The sequence below is a fragment of the Peromyscus californicus genome, unplaced genomic scaffold (genome assembly GCF_007827085.1).
Source record: "Peromyscus californicus insignis strain IS unplaced genomic scaffold, ASM782708v3 Scaffold_20__1_contigs__length_68692818, whole genome shotgun sequence".
Lineage (NCBI taxonomy): Eukaryota > Metazoa > Chordata > Mammalia > Rodentia > Cricetidae > Peromyscus > Peromyscus californicus.
The window spans coordinates 11,650,816-11,667,710 of record NW_026294503.1 but is presented as its reverse complement, the minus strand read 5'-3'; the positions used below and the strand labels follow the sequence as shown (position 1 = coordinate 11,667,710).

General features: G+C 38.5%; 2 protein-coding genes across 4 annotated transcripts in view; one reads left to right on the top strand and one right to left on the bottom strand.

Annotated features, from left to right (window-relative positions):
• Positions 1 to 675: 675 nt before the first annotated feature.
• Positions 676 to 10,838, bottom strand: Eny2 (ENY2 transcription and export complex 2 subunit). 2 transcript variants are annotated; one of them, XM_052747753.1, is made up of 5 exons: positions 10,732 to 10,838; positions 9,241 to 9,317; positions 6,298 to 6,368; positions 5,025 to 5,099; positions 676 to 3,401 (listed from the first exon to the last, which is right to left on the bottom strand). In XM_052747753.1, exons 2-5 carry the CDS (start codon positions 9,306 to 9,308, stop codon positions 3,325 to 3,327), a joined length of 291 nt encoding a protein of 96 aa, XP_052603713.1. In that variant the 5' UTR covers positions 9,309 to 9,317; positions 10,732 to 10,838; the 3' UTR covers positions 676 to 3,324. The 2 variants fall into 2 exon arrangements, with proteins under 2 accessions (XP_052603713.1, XP_052603711.1); XM_052747751.1 differs by having other exon boundaries at positions 10,660 to 10,812.
• A 182-nt stretch (positions 10,839 to 11,020) lies between these two features.
• Nudcd1 (NudC domain containing 1) overlaps positions 11,021 to 16,895 on the top strand; it is a 68,532-nt gene continuing 62,657 nt past the window's right edge. For both annotated transcript variants that reach the window (XM_052747750.1, XM_052747749.1), the window contains exon 1: positions 11,021 to 11,240. In XM_052747750.1, the coding sequence (XP_052603710.1) occupies positions 11,126 to 11,240 (115 nt within the window). In that variant the 5' untranslated portion in view covers positions 11,021 to 11,125. The remainder of the gene's footprint in view (positions 11,241 to 16,895) is intronic.

Here is a 16,895-nt window from a genome sequence, read left to right as displayed (position 1 = left end):
ATTATTTCTAAATTTCTTGGTAACATAAATCCTTATGCTTTCATTACGCTATCAGTATTTAAGTCTTTATTAATTTCAGCCAGGACATTATATGATTTACTATCTAAATAGAGAAACCAAGGCAAGAGTCATTCTTATCTGTTAACACAGTATCATGAGTTCAGAACCTGAATGATCTGATTGTACTTAAGTTTCCTTGGTAGGTTCATTCAATTTCTGTTCAAAGGTTCCTAGTAGAAAATATATAGGATTTTAGGAGGTCCAACACAAGCTAGGCTTCTGCAAGGGTCAGACACGTGCAGCTGCATGTGTGACACACACACACACATACACACGCAGGATCAATTCCAACACTAGCTATTGAGCAGATGTCACAGTTCCCCTGTGTTGGGTGGCATTTTCTACCAAGTTATGTAAAGTACTGTATCCAATTACCAATCCCCAGCATCAACCAGTCCCTGCCTTGGCACTGCTTAACCAAATGATACACTTGTAATGCCCCAAGTGATTGTATAAATAATTTAGTTGGATCTTCTTTTACCCTATAGAAGAGGATACAGTGATGCTGATACTAACCCAGTGCAGGCATGGAACAACTCTATTCCAACACTAAGTGTGAAAGGCTGAAAAGGTTTCAGTGTATTCCTACTTTACATAAATCAATGAGAGCCAAAATGTTCACAAAGTTGATTTATTTACAAATACCAGTGATTCTAGATTCAATCTACAAGACATTTAGAAGATGCCAAAGAAAAAAGTGGTAGGGGAGTCTTAGCATTATTTTAAATCTAGACTTAGTTATGGGCCCCGGAGGTGGCACACACCTGTAATCCCAGCACTTGGGAGGTAGAGGTAGGAGGATCAGGTATTCAAGGCTTACCTAGGCTACATAGCAAGAACAGGGAAAGCCTGGACTACATGTGACCCTGTCTCAAAACAAATGGCAAAACCCCAAAATAACATAAAAAAACAAAACAAAAACACCTTCAAAAACCAAATCTATGCTCTTAACTTAAATTTCTACAAAGTATTTTCAATTAATTCAGCTCAAGATATTTCCAAAACTTGATTTTTTAAATCTTTTGGGATATTAAAACATTATCTTTATAAGCCCTTTCCATTTGTTTCTATGTACAGAATTGTGAAGAACTACCCCTTATTTCTAATATTTTCTGTGTACCATGTAAGACTATTTCTTTTTTGATAATGGTTAACAAAATGAAAATCCCTATCAATACTTTAGATCATGAAACTGAAACAAAATATCACTTTGGGTAAGATTTTGTGTATACATATATCAAGACATAGTTTACATAGTTATGTAAATGACTTGACGACGTTTGAACTCATGACTTTAAGTGTGGACCATGAACCACAAATTGAGAAGCCTTTTCTCAATTATACCCTATTAGGGCTTTATCTCACGTTCCTGTAGCACACACTCCATTCATTCATTCATTCCCTTACCCATTTATTTACAAATGAGCATCATTACAATGAAGACATGCTTCCTCCCCTCCAGATGTATCACCAAGCCAGTAAGCCCAGCTCTCTGGGTTTATGTTCAAAGCCAGCCTGGGCTATGAGTTTGAGGCTATCTGGCCTATAAAGAAACAGCCTATCTCAAAAACCCAAAAAGAAATCAGTGATAAGGAACTGAAATCATAGGACTGTCTGAACATTTAGAAACACAAGTTGAACTCTGAAGGTAAAGTAGTAAGTTGACTTAGCGGGCTTTGTTTGGAAAAGTACTAAGGGATAGAACAATTTAATATATTGAGGATTCTACAGATTGGAGAGGTAAGTACATACTAGATTTAGAAAGGTCTAGCTAGTATGCTGAATTTGGATTCCACCCAGTATTGAAACATTTCATGTAGGGAAATAAAATGATCAGACTTGAATTTTATAAGGCCACATAGGCAGTAACAGTAAGGGAGAGATAATGGAGGCACAAAGAAGTCACTGCAATCACTTGGGTTTAAGAGGGCCAAAAAGGATAATCCAAGTTTATATCGGATATTCTCACAGCGGTCCTCAATCAATCAGCAGCAGTAATACAAACTTAAGAGTGTTTCAGAAATAATCCTGTCTCTTATCTCTTACCTTCAGAAATAGCATTAACTATCATCTTGAGTCATCTGTAGCTGAGAGACCCCATGAATAAGGAATAAAACAAAGATGGTTACTAGGGGGAAATGCTACTATTTAAAGTATGGTCATTTTAAAGGTGTTTGTGTACTATCCAAGGAAGCAGACTCACTGATGGTTATTCCGGTATTGAGGCTAGAATTAAGTCTGGCTATGAGGAAGTTTAGCATTTATCAATCTGTTGGTATTTGAAGCCATGGTCAGACCCATTTCCTGGGTTTCAAGCCAGGGAAAATATATTGTTAATTAGAGGACTCAGAAGAAAGTCCTACAAAACATTACTTAAAAGTTACATACAGCAAAAAGTACTTGATGAAAAAAACAAACAAACAAACAAAACCCCCAAAACAAAAAAAACCAACCAACCAAAACAGCTCCCAAAGAAACACACAAACAAAAACAACCAGAAAAGGTGTGAGGAGTGGGATGCAAAGTTCCAAGCAGAAGGATGGTCAACATTATCACTCTGCGTCAAAGGTCACATTAACAAACAAGAGTCCATTAGCTCTAACAATCCTGATGGCAGAGGAAAGCTAATGGGTAGAGATTATTTTCCATTAAAGTTCTTTCTTGACCTCAGTATATAGGGATGCAATTTAGAGATTCTGCTTTCAAAGTTCAGATGAGTAGAGAATGTGGTGTGCAGTCAGCTTGCAAATGTTCTGTCTTCCACTAGATGGTAAATTCTTTGAAGCATAAGGAAGGCACATACAGATAAGACCCAGTCCTAACCCTCAGAATTTTTAACAAATAAGAAATTAGACAACCTATAGTACAAGATGGGGCACAACAGTTATCAAATATGATAATTTAAAAGAAGAACATACCATATGTAGACAACCCAGAAAGCCTTCTAAGCTGTTAGCACAGAGAACCACACATATAAATACTGGATTATTAAGTAATTGCTGGCATTTTCTCTCAACATATCTAGTCAATCAGTAATAAACTGAGTCCCATTTATTCCAAAATCGAAAAAAATTTGAAACTCATTCATGAGATATTTATTAAAATAACACATTTAGGGAAAAAATCAATACAATGTATACATCATTACTGAAAACTGTATACCATCATACAAAAAAGGACTTTATTTTGGGAAATCAATCTCTAATTTATGGCAAGTTTTACTTTCAGAACTAAACCCACAGAACACCACATTCTAGTTCACCCTTAAAGACTGGCATGCTGAGCAAGGAATGTTCTTATTCTTTGTAGGAGCTCCTTCTTTACACTGTCAGGTACCAGGGCTGAAACATAAAAATCAAACAGCAAAGTCAGAGGATTCCAATGACCACATGTCAATCTGACTTGATATTTTAGTATACATTACTAATACAGTGATTTCACAGAACTCTCATGGTTGAATTAAAAAAACAAAAAGATGATATCAGGACTTAACATCTAAAACCTAAACACAGCACATCAATGAGAAGCCTAGGGAAATTCTTTTTTTTTTCTTTTAAGGATTTATTTATTTATTTATTATATGTATACATTGTTCTGTCTGCATACATTCCTGCATGCCAGAAGAGGATACCAGATCTCATTATAGATGGTTGTGAGCCACCACGTGGTTGCTGGGAATTGAACTCAGGACTTCTGGAAGAACAGCCAGTGTTCTTAACCTCTGAGCCATCTCTCCAAGCCCCAGGAAAATTCTTTAAACTATATATATACACACACATACACACATACACACACACACACACACACACACACACACACACACACACACACACACACGTCCATTTGAAAATGCAAAGGCACGCTGACAAATCTGGCTTTAATAAGACTGACAGCAAGCAAGTTACCTCTGAATAGTCTGACTGTAAAGTCATCAATAGAGTTGGAGAGAACTTTTATTTGAGGAGTGGGGGTGAGGAAACTCTTTAACGAACCTTCTTGAGGCAGTGGCCAAATGAATCTATACATGTGTACAAAATACAGGAATTTTTTCTTTAAAACAGAGGCCATAAATTTGAAGAAGTGGGGGAGGGGTGTGAAGATTAAGCGAGAGAAAAGGGAAAGGGAAAAATGTTGTAATTATAATTTCAAAAAAAGGGGCAATTTTAGTGGATACCAATAGAAAAGCTGTAAGGTATGAACATATCCAAGATGGAAATGTTGAAGGAGAAACAGAGGATAATTTCTTATTTAAATAAACAATGTCTACGCAATCTTAACAGATTAAGGGAAAAAATAGAAAAAGAAATTAGAGAAAACTAGCTTAAAGTATAAACTCATAAAATGAACAAATTTTTCATGAGCCATAGTTGAAAAAAACAAATATTTTTAAGTTGTAAATAAACTTTAAGAAAAAGGACCATGGGTTTTATAGTTCCTTCTCAACAGGGAATTTGTATTCTGTCATAATTTTCAGACATTTATTATAGTCAAGTGGTTTTGACTATGTGTAAAGACATCCTAATCTAGAGACTTTCACTTCTAAGTCTTAAATATGTATCACCCTGAATTACCAAAGTCTTAATTAGACATTCAAGAAGACAGACTTTCATTTATTTTTAATAAGGAAAGAGTAGAACAATGACTCAGGACTGGAGCAAAACTCTGAATTATTAAATATTTAAGTGGAATCAGGCCATATCTAATAAAGTTTATAAATCCAAGCTTCAGATGACATTTTCCTGTATAAAATCTCATGTCCAAAATAATCTGCTTCAGCAAACATCAACCTAACACTGCCCACAGTGTGTGTGCCAATTTGTATCAATTACTCAAGACTGCTACACCAGCCAGTGAGGCAACTGTACTCTTAAACTTTCCCACAGGAAGAACAACTCCATGATTTTGGCAAGGATGTTTTCCTACAGAAAGCCTGTATTTCCTCTGATACAATTTGTGTTTCTTACCTCTGCCTTTTGGAGTGATTTCAGCCACCAAGTCATCAACAGTAACGTGTTCTAGTCCTTTTTCTTTAATTACCTCTTATGCAAAAGCAAAAAACAAATCATATCATTTAAAATCATTATCTGTAAGAAAGATTTTCATAGAGGAAGGGTTAAAATCATGTTTTTAGAGTATAGATTGGTCTTTAAATAAAAAGAGGACACTTCTTTTTTCTTTTTTAATGAAAATTTATAGACTCATAAATGTATTAATCTCCAGATTATAGACAGTCAGTATATCCTTCCACTAATTAACTTAAGCAAATAGCTGGAATACTTAGGATAAATTAGAACTGTGTAGTGTCAAATCTAACTTTTGTAAAAAGCTGGAAATTTGTAACTGAATAGGTTTTACTCTAATTAGATTAAGTTGAAATGCATCAAGGAAATAAAATTTACTTCTGGAATCTACTGTATAACTTTATAGGCAAGAATTAGGATGTACAGCTACTTTGCTCTTTTCTCTTCTCTAGCCTGCAACAAAGGAAATGAAGAAGGAATACAATCAACATTTACTGGTACCCTGGGAGCTGGTTTACAACTTTCAATAGCCACAGTAACTCCAGGTCAAAGGTGAGGCAACTGAAGCGTGAAGACCACTCATTTGTACGTGGCAGAGCACAGTTCAGCTTCCCTCTTTATTAACTTGTCAAAATGCTTTTTATAGTTAATACACAGTCTGTTGTTTTTACTTGTAGAAAACGTACTAAGGACAACTCATTAAAAATATCTAGAATTTTACTATACCAAAAGTTGAGCCAGAAAAGGGCTCATTTTAAAAGCACGTGTAATATCAACAATAGCTACCAAAAACATAAAAACTTTTATTGTACATTTTCTACAGTACGCTTAGTCCCCTGACAACACTGTTACAAAACACGTGACCCTATTCCTCACACAACTGCTCTATGTCTATCAACCATCAAGCGCTCATTTTATTAAGAGAAAGTACATCAGGATTACTAACATTACTTAAAAACACAGGCAACCATATTTTGGTCCCAGAGGATCTGTAGTATTTATGCTTCACTTTTGGAAAATACATGGAAAATTCAGAAATTAAGTCTAAAAATATCACTGAGAAGAAAACTCTCACCATAAAACTCAATTTCCTATTTGCTTAAAATGATGCTTGAGGATTTACACTGTAAGGTACGAACTATACTTTCTTGTAATGACTCCCATACCAACCCAGTTCAGAGCAGCAGCCACAGCTTATCTAAGTGAAACTGATTACCTTTACAATGTGCCTTCAACTGATCCTTCCAGCCACACTCGATTAATTTAGCTCTCAGCAACTCTTTGAGGCTGTTTAAAGAGGAAATGTTTTTCATTTAATCAAAGCAAGATACTTTAGACAGAAATGTCTGAAGCAATGTACTAGTACAAACTGTTCAACCAAAAACCCGTGGCTTTCTGTCCCCAGACTAACTGGGGTCTAATCCTGAGTCATTACTTAGTTTTCTGATGTTACACAAGCCAATTCTCGGCCTCACTTATCTCAGGTTCCAAATCCATTCACTGACTATAGTATTAACCTGCCCTATGTCTCTCCCCATTTCCATACTTCAGCAATTGGCATGTCTGCTGAAATATAATTAACAGGATTTTCTTTTTCTTAATGCTGAAAATGTTGTACCAATTAGTGACACCAATAAGATATTATGCTATCTTTTTGTCACACCCATTTTTATAAATTCAATATCCTTAATTGAAAAAATTTTTGTTTAAATGTGCCAGGCTTTAAACTAAACAGATTTTCTTTCCCTGCAAAGCACCACTCTTTCAATAATAGTCCTAGAGATACACTATGTGATATGTCTATCTTGATGCCTAAGTAGGTCTTTCCATTTCAAGAGCCAGAAGCCAACTTCATTTTCCCTCCCACTTTCTCTCCTTCTCAAAACGACAATCTCATTCTCTGGTTTCTTGAGCTAGAACTTGGGAGTATCCTTCATGTTGCTACACATACAAGGAATGAGTAAATCCTGCACTTTCAGTTTTAAAATGCTTACCTAGAATTCAAATGTTTTTCTGCCAAGAGTACCCTAGTTCCAGCTACCATCTTTTCTTGTCTGGACTTACACCTAACTTCCTACACACCTCCCTGCCTCTTCCCCTGATCATAACATTCTCCTCAAAATCTTCCAGTGCCTTCCCAACTTCCTCAGGGTAAAATTCAAAGATTCTACTATGGACCAAACAAGCCCTGCCTCCTCTTCAGTCATGCTTTGAACTCTATTTCTTCCTTTCACCCACTTTATTCCTTAGCTAGCATGGATCAGTAGACAAGTTTATCTGAGACTGTGGCACTTGGAGCTCCCCCACTTGTTCATACTTGTCTGATCGCTTACAAGAGATACTTTACTTTTTTTGTCTACATCTCTCTCCCTGCATATCCCTTGCTTGCTTCTTCCCCTGGCACTCATTACTGCGTGACATATTACACAGTTATGATGTGTTTCCTGCCATGAAAATGTTAGTCGCACGAAAGTACACTTTACTACTGTATCCTGGGCACCTAACAGATAATGGCACACAACAGACACGGCATGAATAAAAAAGAAAACTGTAATTCTCTAAACACATTCCTATCAACACTATCTGTACACATCCCAGCACAGCATCTGTATCTCTTTCTCCATATGGATATCTGTTTTTCCTTCTCATTTTGAAAAAGTATACAGGCATGTCCTCCTTTCCGAATTCTTGCTTCCTTTCACCTTCACACCCATTACCTTTCTAACTAATTTTCTGCCATTTATCTTAGCCCCTTCAAATCTACATTCACACTGCCAAAATAATATCCCTACCATGAAAATGTACCCTGATCATTTCCTTTCCAAAAACTCTTACTAATTCTCATTATCTAAGGATAAAGACAGCAACATTATGCTTGTGCAAACTCATTTTTCTGCTCTGTAACAGAAAAACAAGCAAACAACACTACTGTGTCACTCTCCCTAAACAAATCTGGACATGGTTCTTGTAATTTGAAATATGACCTGGGCAAGGCTGATCATAACTTGCCTATTACCTAAGAAAGATGGTAATCAAGTGAGGCTCTTTGCTGAGAAAGGTACTCTGAGCTGGTGGAATATAAATTTTGAACTGCTAATCTCTGCCACCTGTGGGTAGGGCCTGTTTGAGAATAAAGACAACAAAGAGGAAAGGAGAGCTGAGAGAGGAAAAGATAAATCTTGCAACAATTTCTAAGTGCCTGGTCTCAATGATGGAAAACCATCTTCAATCTTTCAATTAGACAGGCTTAAATACTTCATTGGCTAGAACAGTTCTGAAATTCAGTATGCTTTCAATGGACAGAATTCTTACACAAAATTCTACACTCCTGTATACCACTCCAGCTATAAGCCTTCACATTTTCCCTACATCCTGCAGTTCCCTGAGCACTTCTCAGGTACCAAAGCTCTGACTGCATATCCTGTTCAACATGCCTAGACCATCTTTTCCCTCTGTGACCTAGAGAAATACTGATTCTTCTTCTACCCTAGGTGAAATTCTTTTATTATCAAAATTTACCCAATCACCTCCTGGTAACATGGAAGAGATTCCTGTTTCTGAATATTCACCTTCCTTTTGTAAATTTGATTACTCTGCTCTGGGAGTCTTTCTATATTTCTCAGTCCTTTCTCTAAACATTTGCTCCTTAAATTAGGTTTTAAGCATAACATTATATAGTGGGTATACAAAGCTATTTCTGTCATGGAACCTGGATTACACTGAAGACCATAAACTAACGGAATATGTAGTGGATACAAGAGTTACAATTTGGAGATAAACAACTGAATATTAAATAAGAGAAGGAAGAAAGTACTGCAGAAAATAGTAACAGCACATGCTGCTCAGAGTTAGGAGCACGAGGTAACTAACACTAGTTCTATAGTAGAGCCTGGGTAATGTTCTCCAGCTGCAGTTACTTGTGTCCCTGTTGTCTTGTTAGCAGTGTCATTTACTGCTTACTTTGTATGTAACTCTTCCAAATCTTGCAAGGCTGATTCAAACTATGATAGCTGTTAAGAACAGAAACTCTGGCAATCTTTCCTTTTCTCTAATTCCTTCCAGATAGGTTTTTTCCCCCTTGACACTAGAAATTCTTCCAATATAACGTAATTACTATGGATTAGTAAAACCTAATTTATTAATACAATTTATTACTCACCGTTCTCTTTCTCCAGTTTCTATTAACTTTTGGTTAATCGCTGCTCTCATCTGCGCATCTTTGTTCATCTTGCTAACCTGGACATCAACATGCATTTTGAGATACATAATATTTAGAAAACTGTTTCCTTCTAAGTCCTCTCTAGACAATCATCCTAACAGCACATTGAACATTGTAGCAAGGAGAAGATGAGAATTTCAAGTATGCTACATGGTATCATTATTCTTAGTATTATTTATTGTATCCCAATTCCTATTTGCTATGCTATTCCCTTCTATGCTCTTTATTAATGACTTTGGGGAATCACTACTATTATACATCATCAAGCACTTACTGCCTAATACCTAATACAAGTTTAACTCCCAAACTTGCTCATTTTACAGATGAGAACACTGAGGCACAGAGACAGAAAATGGTGATGGGAAGAATTTAAACTCAGGTACTCAGACACCAGGAGCCCCAAACACCTTATTTAATTGGACATTCATAACTGACTACTGTTCATTTCTGCACCTTAACTGAATTCAAATTTTGGGAAAGCCATACAGTATGCATACCAGTAAAAGACACTATTATGAAAAATGAAATAAGACTGCGTGCTTTACTCGCCACTAAAATTTACTGAGAATTACAACTGCCGCCCTAGCTGTGGGGTTCTGTGCCCACAAATACACTTATTATTGGAGGGTATGAGAAGGGAAAACAAATCTCCAACTAGTCCTTAATTGCGAAAATTCTCCATTTTCATTAAAAACAGACAACCAATGCCAAAACTGGTGTAGAAAAAAAAAAAGCACGGTCTTAACTTGGGCATTTTTGCCATTTAAAGGTTTAAAATAAAACCAGGGCTAAGCTAATGTTTTCCTACTTAAGGTCACTAACTTGAGACTACTTGGTAGTTGCCCAAAACTCGTCTACACGAAAACTGACGAAGAATTTTCAGAGTTGGATCGGGCAAGGGAACAGGAGAACAGAGGGTTAATCACTAGGTAATGCCTGACTTCTGTAGCTGGAGCTCAACATTTCCAAAATAACCGCAAAGTTCCGTCAGTACCCTACGGAGAAGAGCGAAACTTCATCTCGCCTTGGCCCCTAAAAAAAAAAATCACGGCTGGTGACCTTGGACAAGTCACTTAATTCCTCAAGGCCTCAGTTTTCTCACTGGTAACTAGGGAATCCCTCCCGGCTCTGACATTCTGGGGGAAGAGGAAACACGGCGGAGACAGCTGGAGAGGCGGGAGGGGAGGAGCCAGAAAACAAAGCGAGGACTGGCTCCAGGCCAACTCCAGAAGCACGCCCTGTCGGAGAGCCCTGCAGGCCCGCGAGCGCGGGTCGGGGAAGCTAACGAAAAGACAGCACATCGAAAGGAGCCTGGGCTGGGCCCGGGTCCCGGCCCTGAGGACCACGGGCATAGCTCACCACCATCACCGCGGGCGAGGGCCGTCCCTTCCCAGCGACGAAATGACCCTTGCGCTGACGACCGTTACCTACCACACTCTTCGGCTGCCCGGACTTAGACCCTCAGTAGCTCGGGCACCTAAAGCACACAGAAAGCTAGAACACGCATTTCCGGGGCGGGATCTGGCCACCCTGCCTATAATGTGAGAATTCAACTAGCGCGGGCCGCCTTCTGGTCGCTCAGCCCTCTGGGTAAGGGAGTCCAGAGCCCGCGGGGTGGGCGCGAGTTCGGTTATCGGAAAACTACAGTTCCCAGCATGCAACAGAGCCAGCTTGCTCATGCACACTACATTTCCCAGAAGAGATTGGGCGCCGCAGAGTCCTCTGGGATGGGAACCACGCTGCTTCCCACCCTCGGTTCCAGGAGTGAAGCGCGGACCTTTCAACAAGAGCTTTATTGATTCTCTCGCTGGGCTCCCGGAACGCGATGGAGGCAGCCAATTGCTCCCTGCGGGTGAAGAGACCCTTACTGGATCCCCGCTTCGAGGGCTACAAGCTGTCTCTAGAGCCGCTGCCCTGCTACCAGCTGGAGCTTGATGCAGGTGGGAATCGGCGGCGCCCTCTGGCACTCGGTTCCTTTGCGTTGAGGCTGCCATTGGCGCGACCCTCTGTCACTCTGGCCAGCCAGGCGTGGTGGCCTTCCTCCACGCGTCCTGCGGGGCTGCACCTAGAGCGGCCGTCCCTGGAGATCGGTGTCCGCGCGGGGACCCGGGGGCACCCCCTTCCCTCGGCGTCTTAGCCGCGCGCGGGACGGTGGGCCCTCCCCGGCATCCACAGCCCGAGCTCAGGTTCTCCGCCCATGCATCTCTGGCCCCTGCGGTGGTGAAGGTTGCCCTTCCTTCCCGAAGCACCTCTTGTAAACGTGTTCGCTGAGAAGCCACACCTCCTTGGAAAATTCCCCAGCTCCTTTTTCTTTTGACGCAGAACTATTTCTTTGGAGAAATTTTTCCACATTCAGTTAGCAGTTTTAAGACACACACACACAACGACACTATAATTTATTGAGGGAAAGTGAGTTAGTGCACTTAACTACTGCTTACTGCTACTACTTGACTTTATTTGTAACTGGCCAGAGGCTATTCTCATCCTTCTTTTTACAACGTTAAGACCTGCAGTTTTTATTAATGAAAGCCCCCAGCAATTTTGTGTTTTTAAATACATGCCTCTGCAGATTCTGATTTTGATCCACGTTTTCCGATGGTCACACTTTGACAAATACTGATCCAAAAGTATTAGCAGACGTTTGAGAATCAAGCAAGTGTTGATATTTATTTGTTTATATATAGAGGGACTTTGTAGCTTTGACCGACTTGACACTTGCTTTGAAAACTAGGCTGGCCCTGAACTCAGATATCCAGCTGACTCTGTCTCCCAAGTGCTGGGATTATTGGCATACACCCCCATTCCCTCATGCAGCCCAACAAATGCCTGTTTTTTAGTTTGTTTATTCAATTTAGAAGTCATTGTGGGTCTGTTTTGTGTTACATTATGGTGATGGTATGATTGGTATGAAACAATAAGTACCTAACAAATCGTAATCCGTTTAGGAAGAAGCATCGAATTACAGTATGGGCAAGCAGTGATAGGGATATGAACACAATGTAATGGTATAACTGAGTATGTTTTCTCAACTTGTCTGGAGATCTGGGAAAGCCTCCTGAGGAGTTGATAACTAAGTTGGCGGTGAAGGATAGGTAGGTCGCTGTTGGGCAGTATAAAAGAAGAGCTTCCTTCCTTTTACTCTCTGTCCTGGGTATTTTGATGTTTTTGTCTCCATGTCAATAAATGATACTGGTATGTTCAGTTAGCTAATTAATTGGGAACAAAACATCTAGAGGATCAAAGCCTATTGGCTCCAATCAGAAGGTACTGTTGCTCTGTAATGTACACGTCAGCAGGTCCTCCTCACAGGGCGCATTCCTGCATCTTTGCTCAGTTATGGGTTGGCAGAAGCAGTTCTGGCCATCTTGGTTCAACTTTTCAAGAGGGTTTGCTGACTATTCGCTTGTTTCAGAATGTGTCAGATGGTCTTGACTTGAGTACTCTGTGTGGTTGGTCATCTTTCAGCAGGCCAACTCAGGTCTTTTGCAGGAGGTAGGTTGTTTCAGTGTGCTTTCAACAAGTTTCCATGTGTTCTGTTTGCCAAAGTAAATTAAATGATCAAAATCAAGAGTCACTGGAAGGTCCCAGCAGAGGATATAGATCCAGAATGATATTTTTCCTTTATTTATTCATCTGTTGATGAACATCTAGATTGATTCTGTTTCTTAGCTACTGTGAACAGAGCAGCAATAAACATGGGTGTGTAAGGATCTCTTGGTAGTAGGATATAGAATTCTTTGGGTATATGCCCAGGAATGGTATAGCTGGATAATATGGTAGTTCATTTTAAGTTTTTGAGGAACCTTCATATTGATCTCTACATGGCTATAACTAGTTTAAATTTCCACCAGTAGTGAATAAGGGCTCATCAGTATTTGTTGTCCTCTCATTTCTTATGGATAGCTATTCTGACTGGGATGACACTGAATCTCAAAGTTTTAATTTGCTTTTCCTGATTGCTAAGGATGTGATGTGATGTCTGTGTATGTGTGTTTTAATTTTTGTAGGGTTTTTTTTTTGTATAGTTATAACCTCTTGACTGAAATGTAGTTGGTAAAGACTTTGTCTCATTCTGTAACCTGTTGTTTCACTCTGTTAATAGTTTCTTTGCTATGCAGAAGCATTTTAATCTTATGTAATCCCATTTATTAATTCCTGTGGCTACTTCCTGTGCTGATGAAGTCTTGTTCAAAAGTTTCTGTCTATACCTATGCTTTGAGGTATATTCCCTTGGATTTCTTGTAACCATTTCAATATTTCAGGTTTTCAATTAAGACCTATGATGGAGTTTGAAATGATTATTATGCAGGATTTGTTGAATTCACTATCTTTATTTCCAGTTATGTTTTTGAAACCTTTGTGAAAAATTAAGTAGTCCTAGCTGTGTGGGTTGATTTCTGGTCTTCCACCTGTACCATTGGTCTATGTGTCTGTTTTCATGCTGGGGTCACATTGTCTTTGTCACTATGTCAGTAGAATAAAGTCAGATATTTGATACCTTCAGTAGTATTGCTGCTTAAAATTGCTTTAATTATTTGTGGTCTTATGCATTTCCGTGTGAATTTTGGGGTTATTTCTTCTACTTCTATGAAGATTGCCATGGAATCTTGAAGGAGGTTGCATTAAATCTATAGAAAAAATTTTGGTAATATAGCCATTTTTACAGTATTATTTCATCCAGTCCATGATCATGAAAGGTCTTTCCATTATCTAATATCATCTTTGATTTATTTTTTAGTATCTAAAATTTTCATTGTACAGAAAGATCTCTCAGTAAGATTTGTTTCTAGGTTGGCTGGTTCTTTTTTTCTTTCCTTCTTTCAAAGAATTCATGAATAGAATATTTTATTTATTTCTCAGCAAGCTCATTATTAGTATATATGAAAGCTGTTAATTTTTGAATGATGATTTTGTATCCTACAACTTTACTGAAAGCCTTTATTTGATCTGAGAGTATTCTGATAGAGTCTATATAGAATCATGTCAGCCTATGAGCACCATATTAAATAAGATGGAAAGAGTAGTTACTCTTGTCTCATCTTAGTTTTAGAAGAAATGCTTTTTTCCCATTTAGTTTATAATGTTGGTTATAGGTTTGTTACTTATTATTTTGAGGTATAATCCATCTATTCCTAATTTCTCTAGGACTTTTGTCATGAAGAAATTATGAACTTAGTCTAGTGCCCTTTCTGAATCTATCAAGATGATAGATGGCTTCTTATGTTTATTTATATAGTGTATTACATTTGTTGATTGAGTATGTGGATATAGAACATTTTTGTAATCTTACAGTCTTCTTAAATGTTTTTCCCCTAGGATATAGTTCAGTTACTTGGAAACATTAACACCATTAGGCCTTGTTTTTGTGGTTAAGCTGGTTTGGAGTAGTGCTCAGGGTAGAACAAACTATTAGTACTGAGGCAAGACTTTCCCATATATTCCACCCAACAAACCTAATTAGGACATTTTTCCATTCTACCTGCTGATCTTAGTCATTTCCCAGCCTTGTGTGAGTGTCCAGTACTGCTCCCTCTAATCCTTGCTGTGGGTCTTACTTAGGCCCATTACTTTCATCAACTCATGCAGGTTCTGCTGTGCTGAGTGCTTGAGGGAGGGAGACCTTGTGTCCTTCTCCAGGGTTGTGTCTTGTGCTCTTCTCCTCTTCTCTGCTACTCTGTGCCAGGAACTATGGCCGCTTAGGTTTTCTCAGAATTTCAGGGCAGTGTCTTCAAGTCAAGCACTATTTTCTATCTCAGGTACCTTGTCCTGTGGTCTGGAAGCTTTTCAAGATTGTGAGATGGGGCGTGGCAGGCTGGCCTTCTGTGTGTCTGGTGTCTTGAGGATCTCTATCCTTAGTTGCTTGTGTATAGTTTTGGGAAACTATTGCTTCATGTAAGTTTGTCTGATTTATCTTACTGATTATTTTGATGAAAGAGAAATTGGTTTCTGTTACTGCATCTTGGTTGGAAATAAAAATTGTTCAAGATATATTTTAAGTGAAAAAAATGATTTCTGTGGAGCATTTGAACAGGTGTAACATGAATTGCTAAATGGTCTTATAATCAAAAAAAAAAAAAAAAAAACCCAAAAAATCCAGAGCCAAAATATTGGGGCAAATGTTGAAAGATCAGAGAGACAAAAGAACAAGCCACAGACACCTCTCTCTCAGTCTAGGAGAGAAACAGAGCCAGGCTGTGGTGGCACACACCTTTAATTCAAGCACTAGCTTGAGAAAGGAAGTGATATGGTGGGCAGAGAAAGGTATCTAAGGCGTGAGGAGACAGGAACCAAAGCTTTTTTGGCTAAGGAAGCTCATTCGGTTAGAGGCCTATCGGCTGAGGCTTTTTCAGGCTGGGGAGTCCTAGAGGTAAGAGGTGTCTGTGACTTGTTCCTTTGTCTCTCTGGTCTTTTGGCATTTACTACAATATTCTGGCTGCGGGTTTTTATTAAAAAGACATTTAGAAATTTGTGTTACAAACAGGAAACAATTGGAAATGGCTGATAAGGATGTGTAGAATGGAAGAGGATACAGCTTTGTAAAGAAGTTTGAGAGGTGCAGGGAGACTGTTATTCAATTCGTGTCACAACTTCAAGGAAAAGAGTTATTTTGCTCATGGTCTCAAAGTCAACCTTGCAAACAATGTTCTTTGTGTCCTGCCCCCCCCCCCCCCCGCATTGTAAACTAATGCACTTATATACTTACTAGATTGTTTCATTTCAAGAGGTTCTGCATAATAGTATATTTCAAGAGGTCAAGAAGTAGCAGTGAGTAGCATTTTTAACACCATTAGCAAAGGAGTGAGGTCTGCTTTTCTCATCAATATGTGCCCAAAGCCAAGTACAATCCATGCCTGGCCTGTAGTAGATAGTCAACATATAACCATAGCTGTTTTTATGGGTTGACAGGGGGCAGGAGTTGTAAAGATTTAGGGGAGATCACTTTCTTGGATTCTTTGTATGAAAAGAGTAAAATAATGACATTTTTAGTAATGCTTCTTTATAGTGCATAATAACATTAAATAATAAAACATTAACTTTTGTCTTCTCTAAAAGCGGTCTTCATCAATTTCAAATATCCCAGAGAGATTAGATCCATCCTGGCCCCTCCTCCCTTTCTTGGAATGGGCAGGCTTTTTGGAAGAGTTCTTCTGGTGCTTAAGCTCTGCCATGGACTGAAAACTGCTTTCTTCCTCTGGGGTGTTCTGTATCTCATTTTTGTATTTAAGATGATTGGCATGATAAATGCAGTTACAACTATTCATTGCTCATTTGAGGCCAGAGAAATAGCCTTTTTCTATGAAATTTTTAACAGTTTTATAAAATAGTCATCATGTTATATACCTAATGCTGACTTTTGTATTTTAGTGACATGTGAATTATATTGTAGAAATCTTATCAATCAAACTCAGATCTATGTATGTTTGTGGGTGGTGTTATAGTGAAGCTAAAGGTTAAAAACTTTTGGTTTGTTTAGGGTTACCCAGGGTTCTTTATCCAAATATAACAAGAACATACTTGGCTTATTATTATCTAATATCATTACTGCTTTGGGCTATTATGTTCATATATGCCTCCTGCATTATTAAGTTTCATCC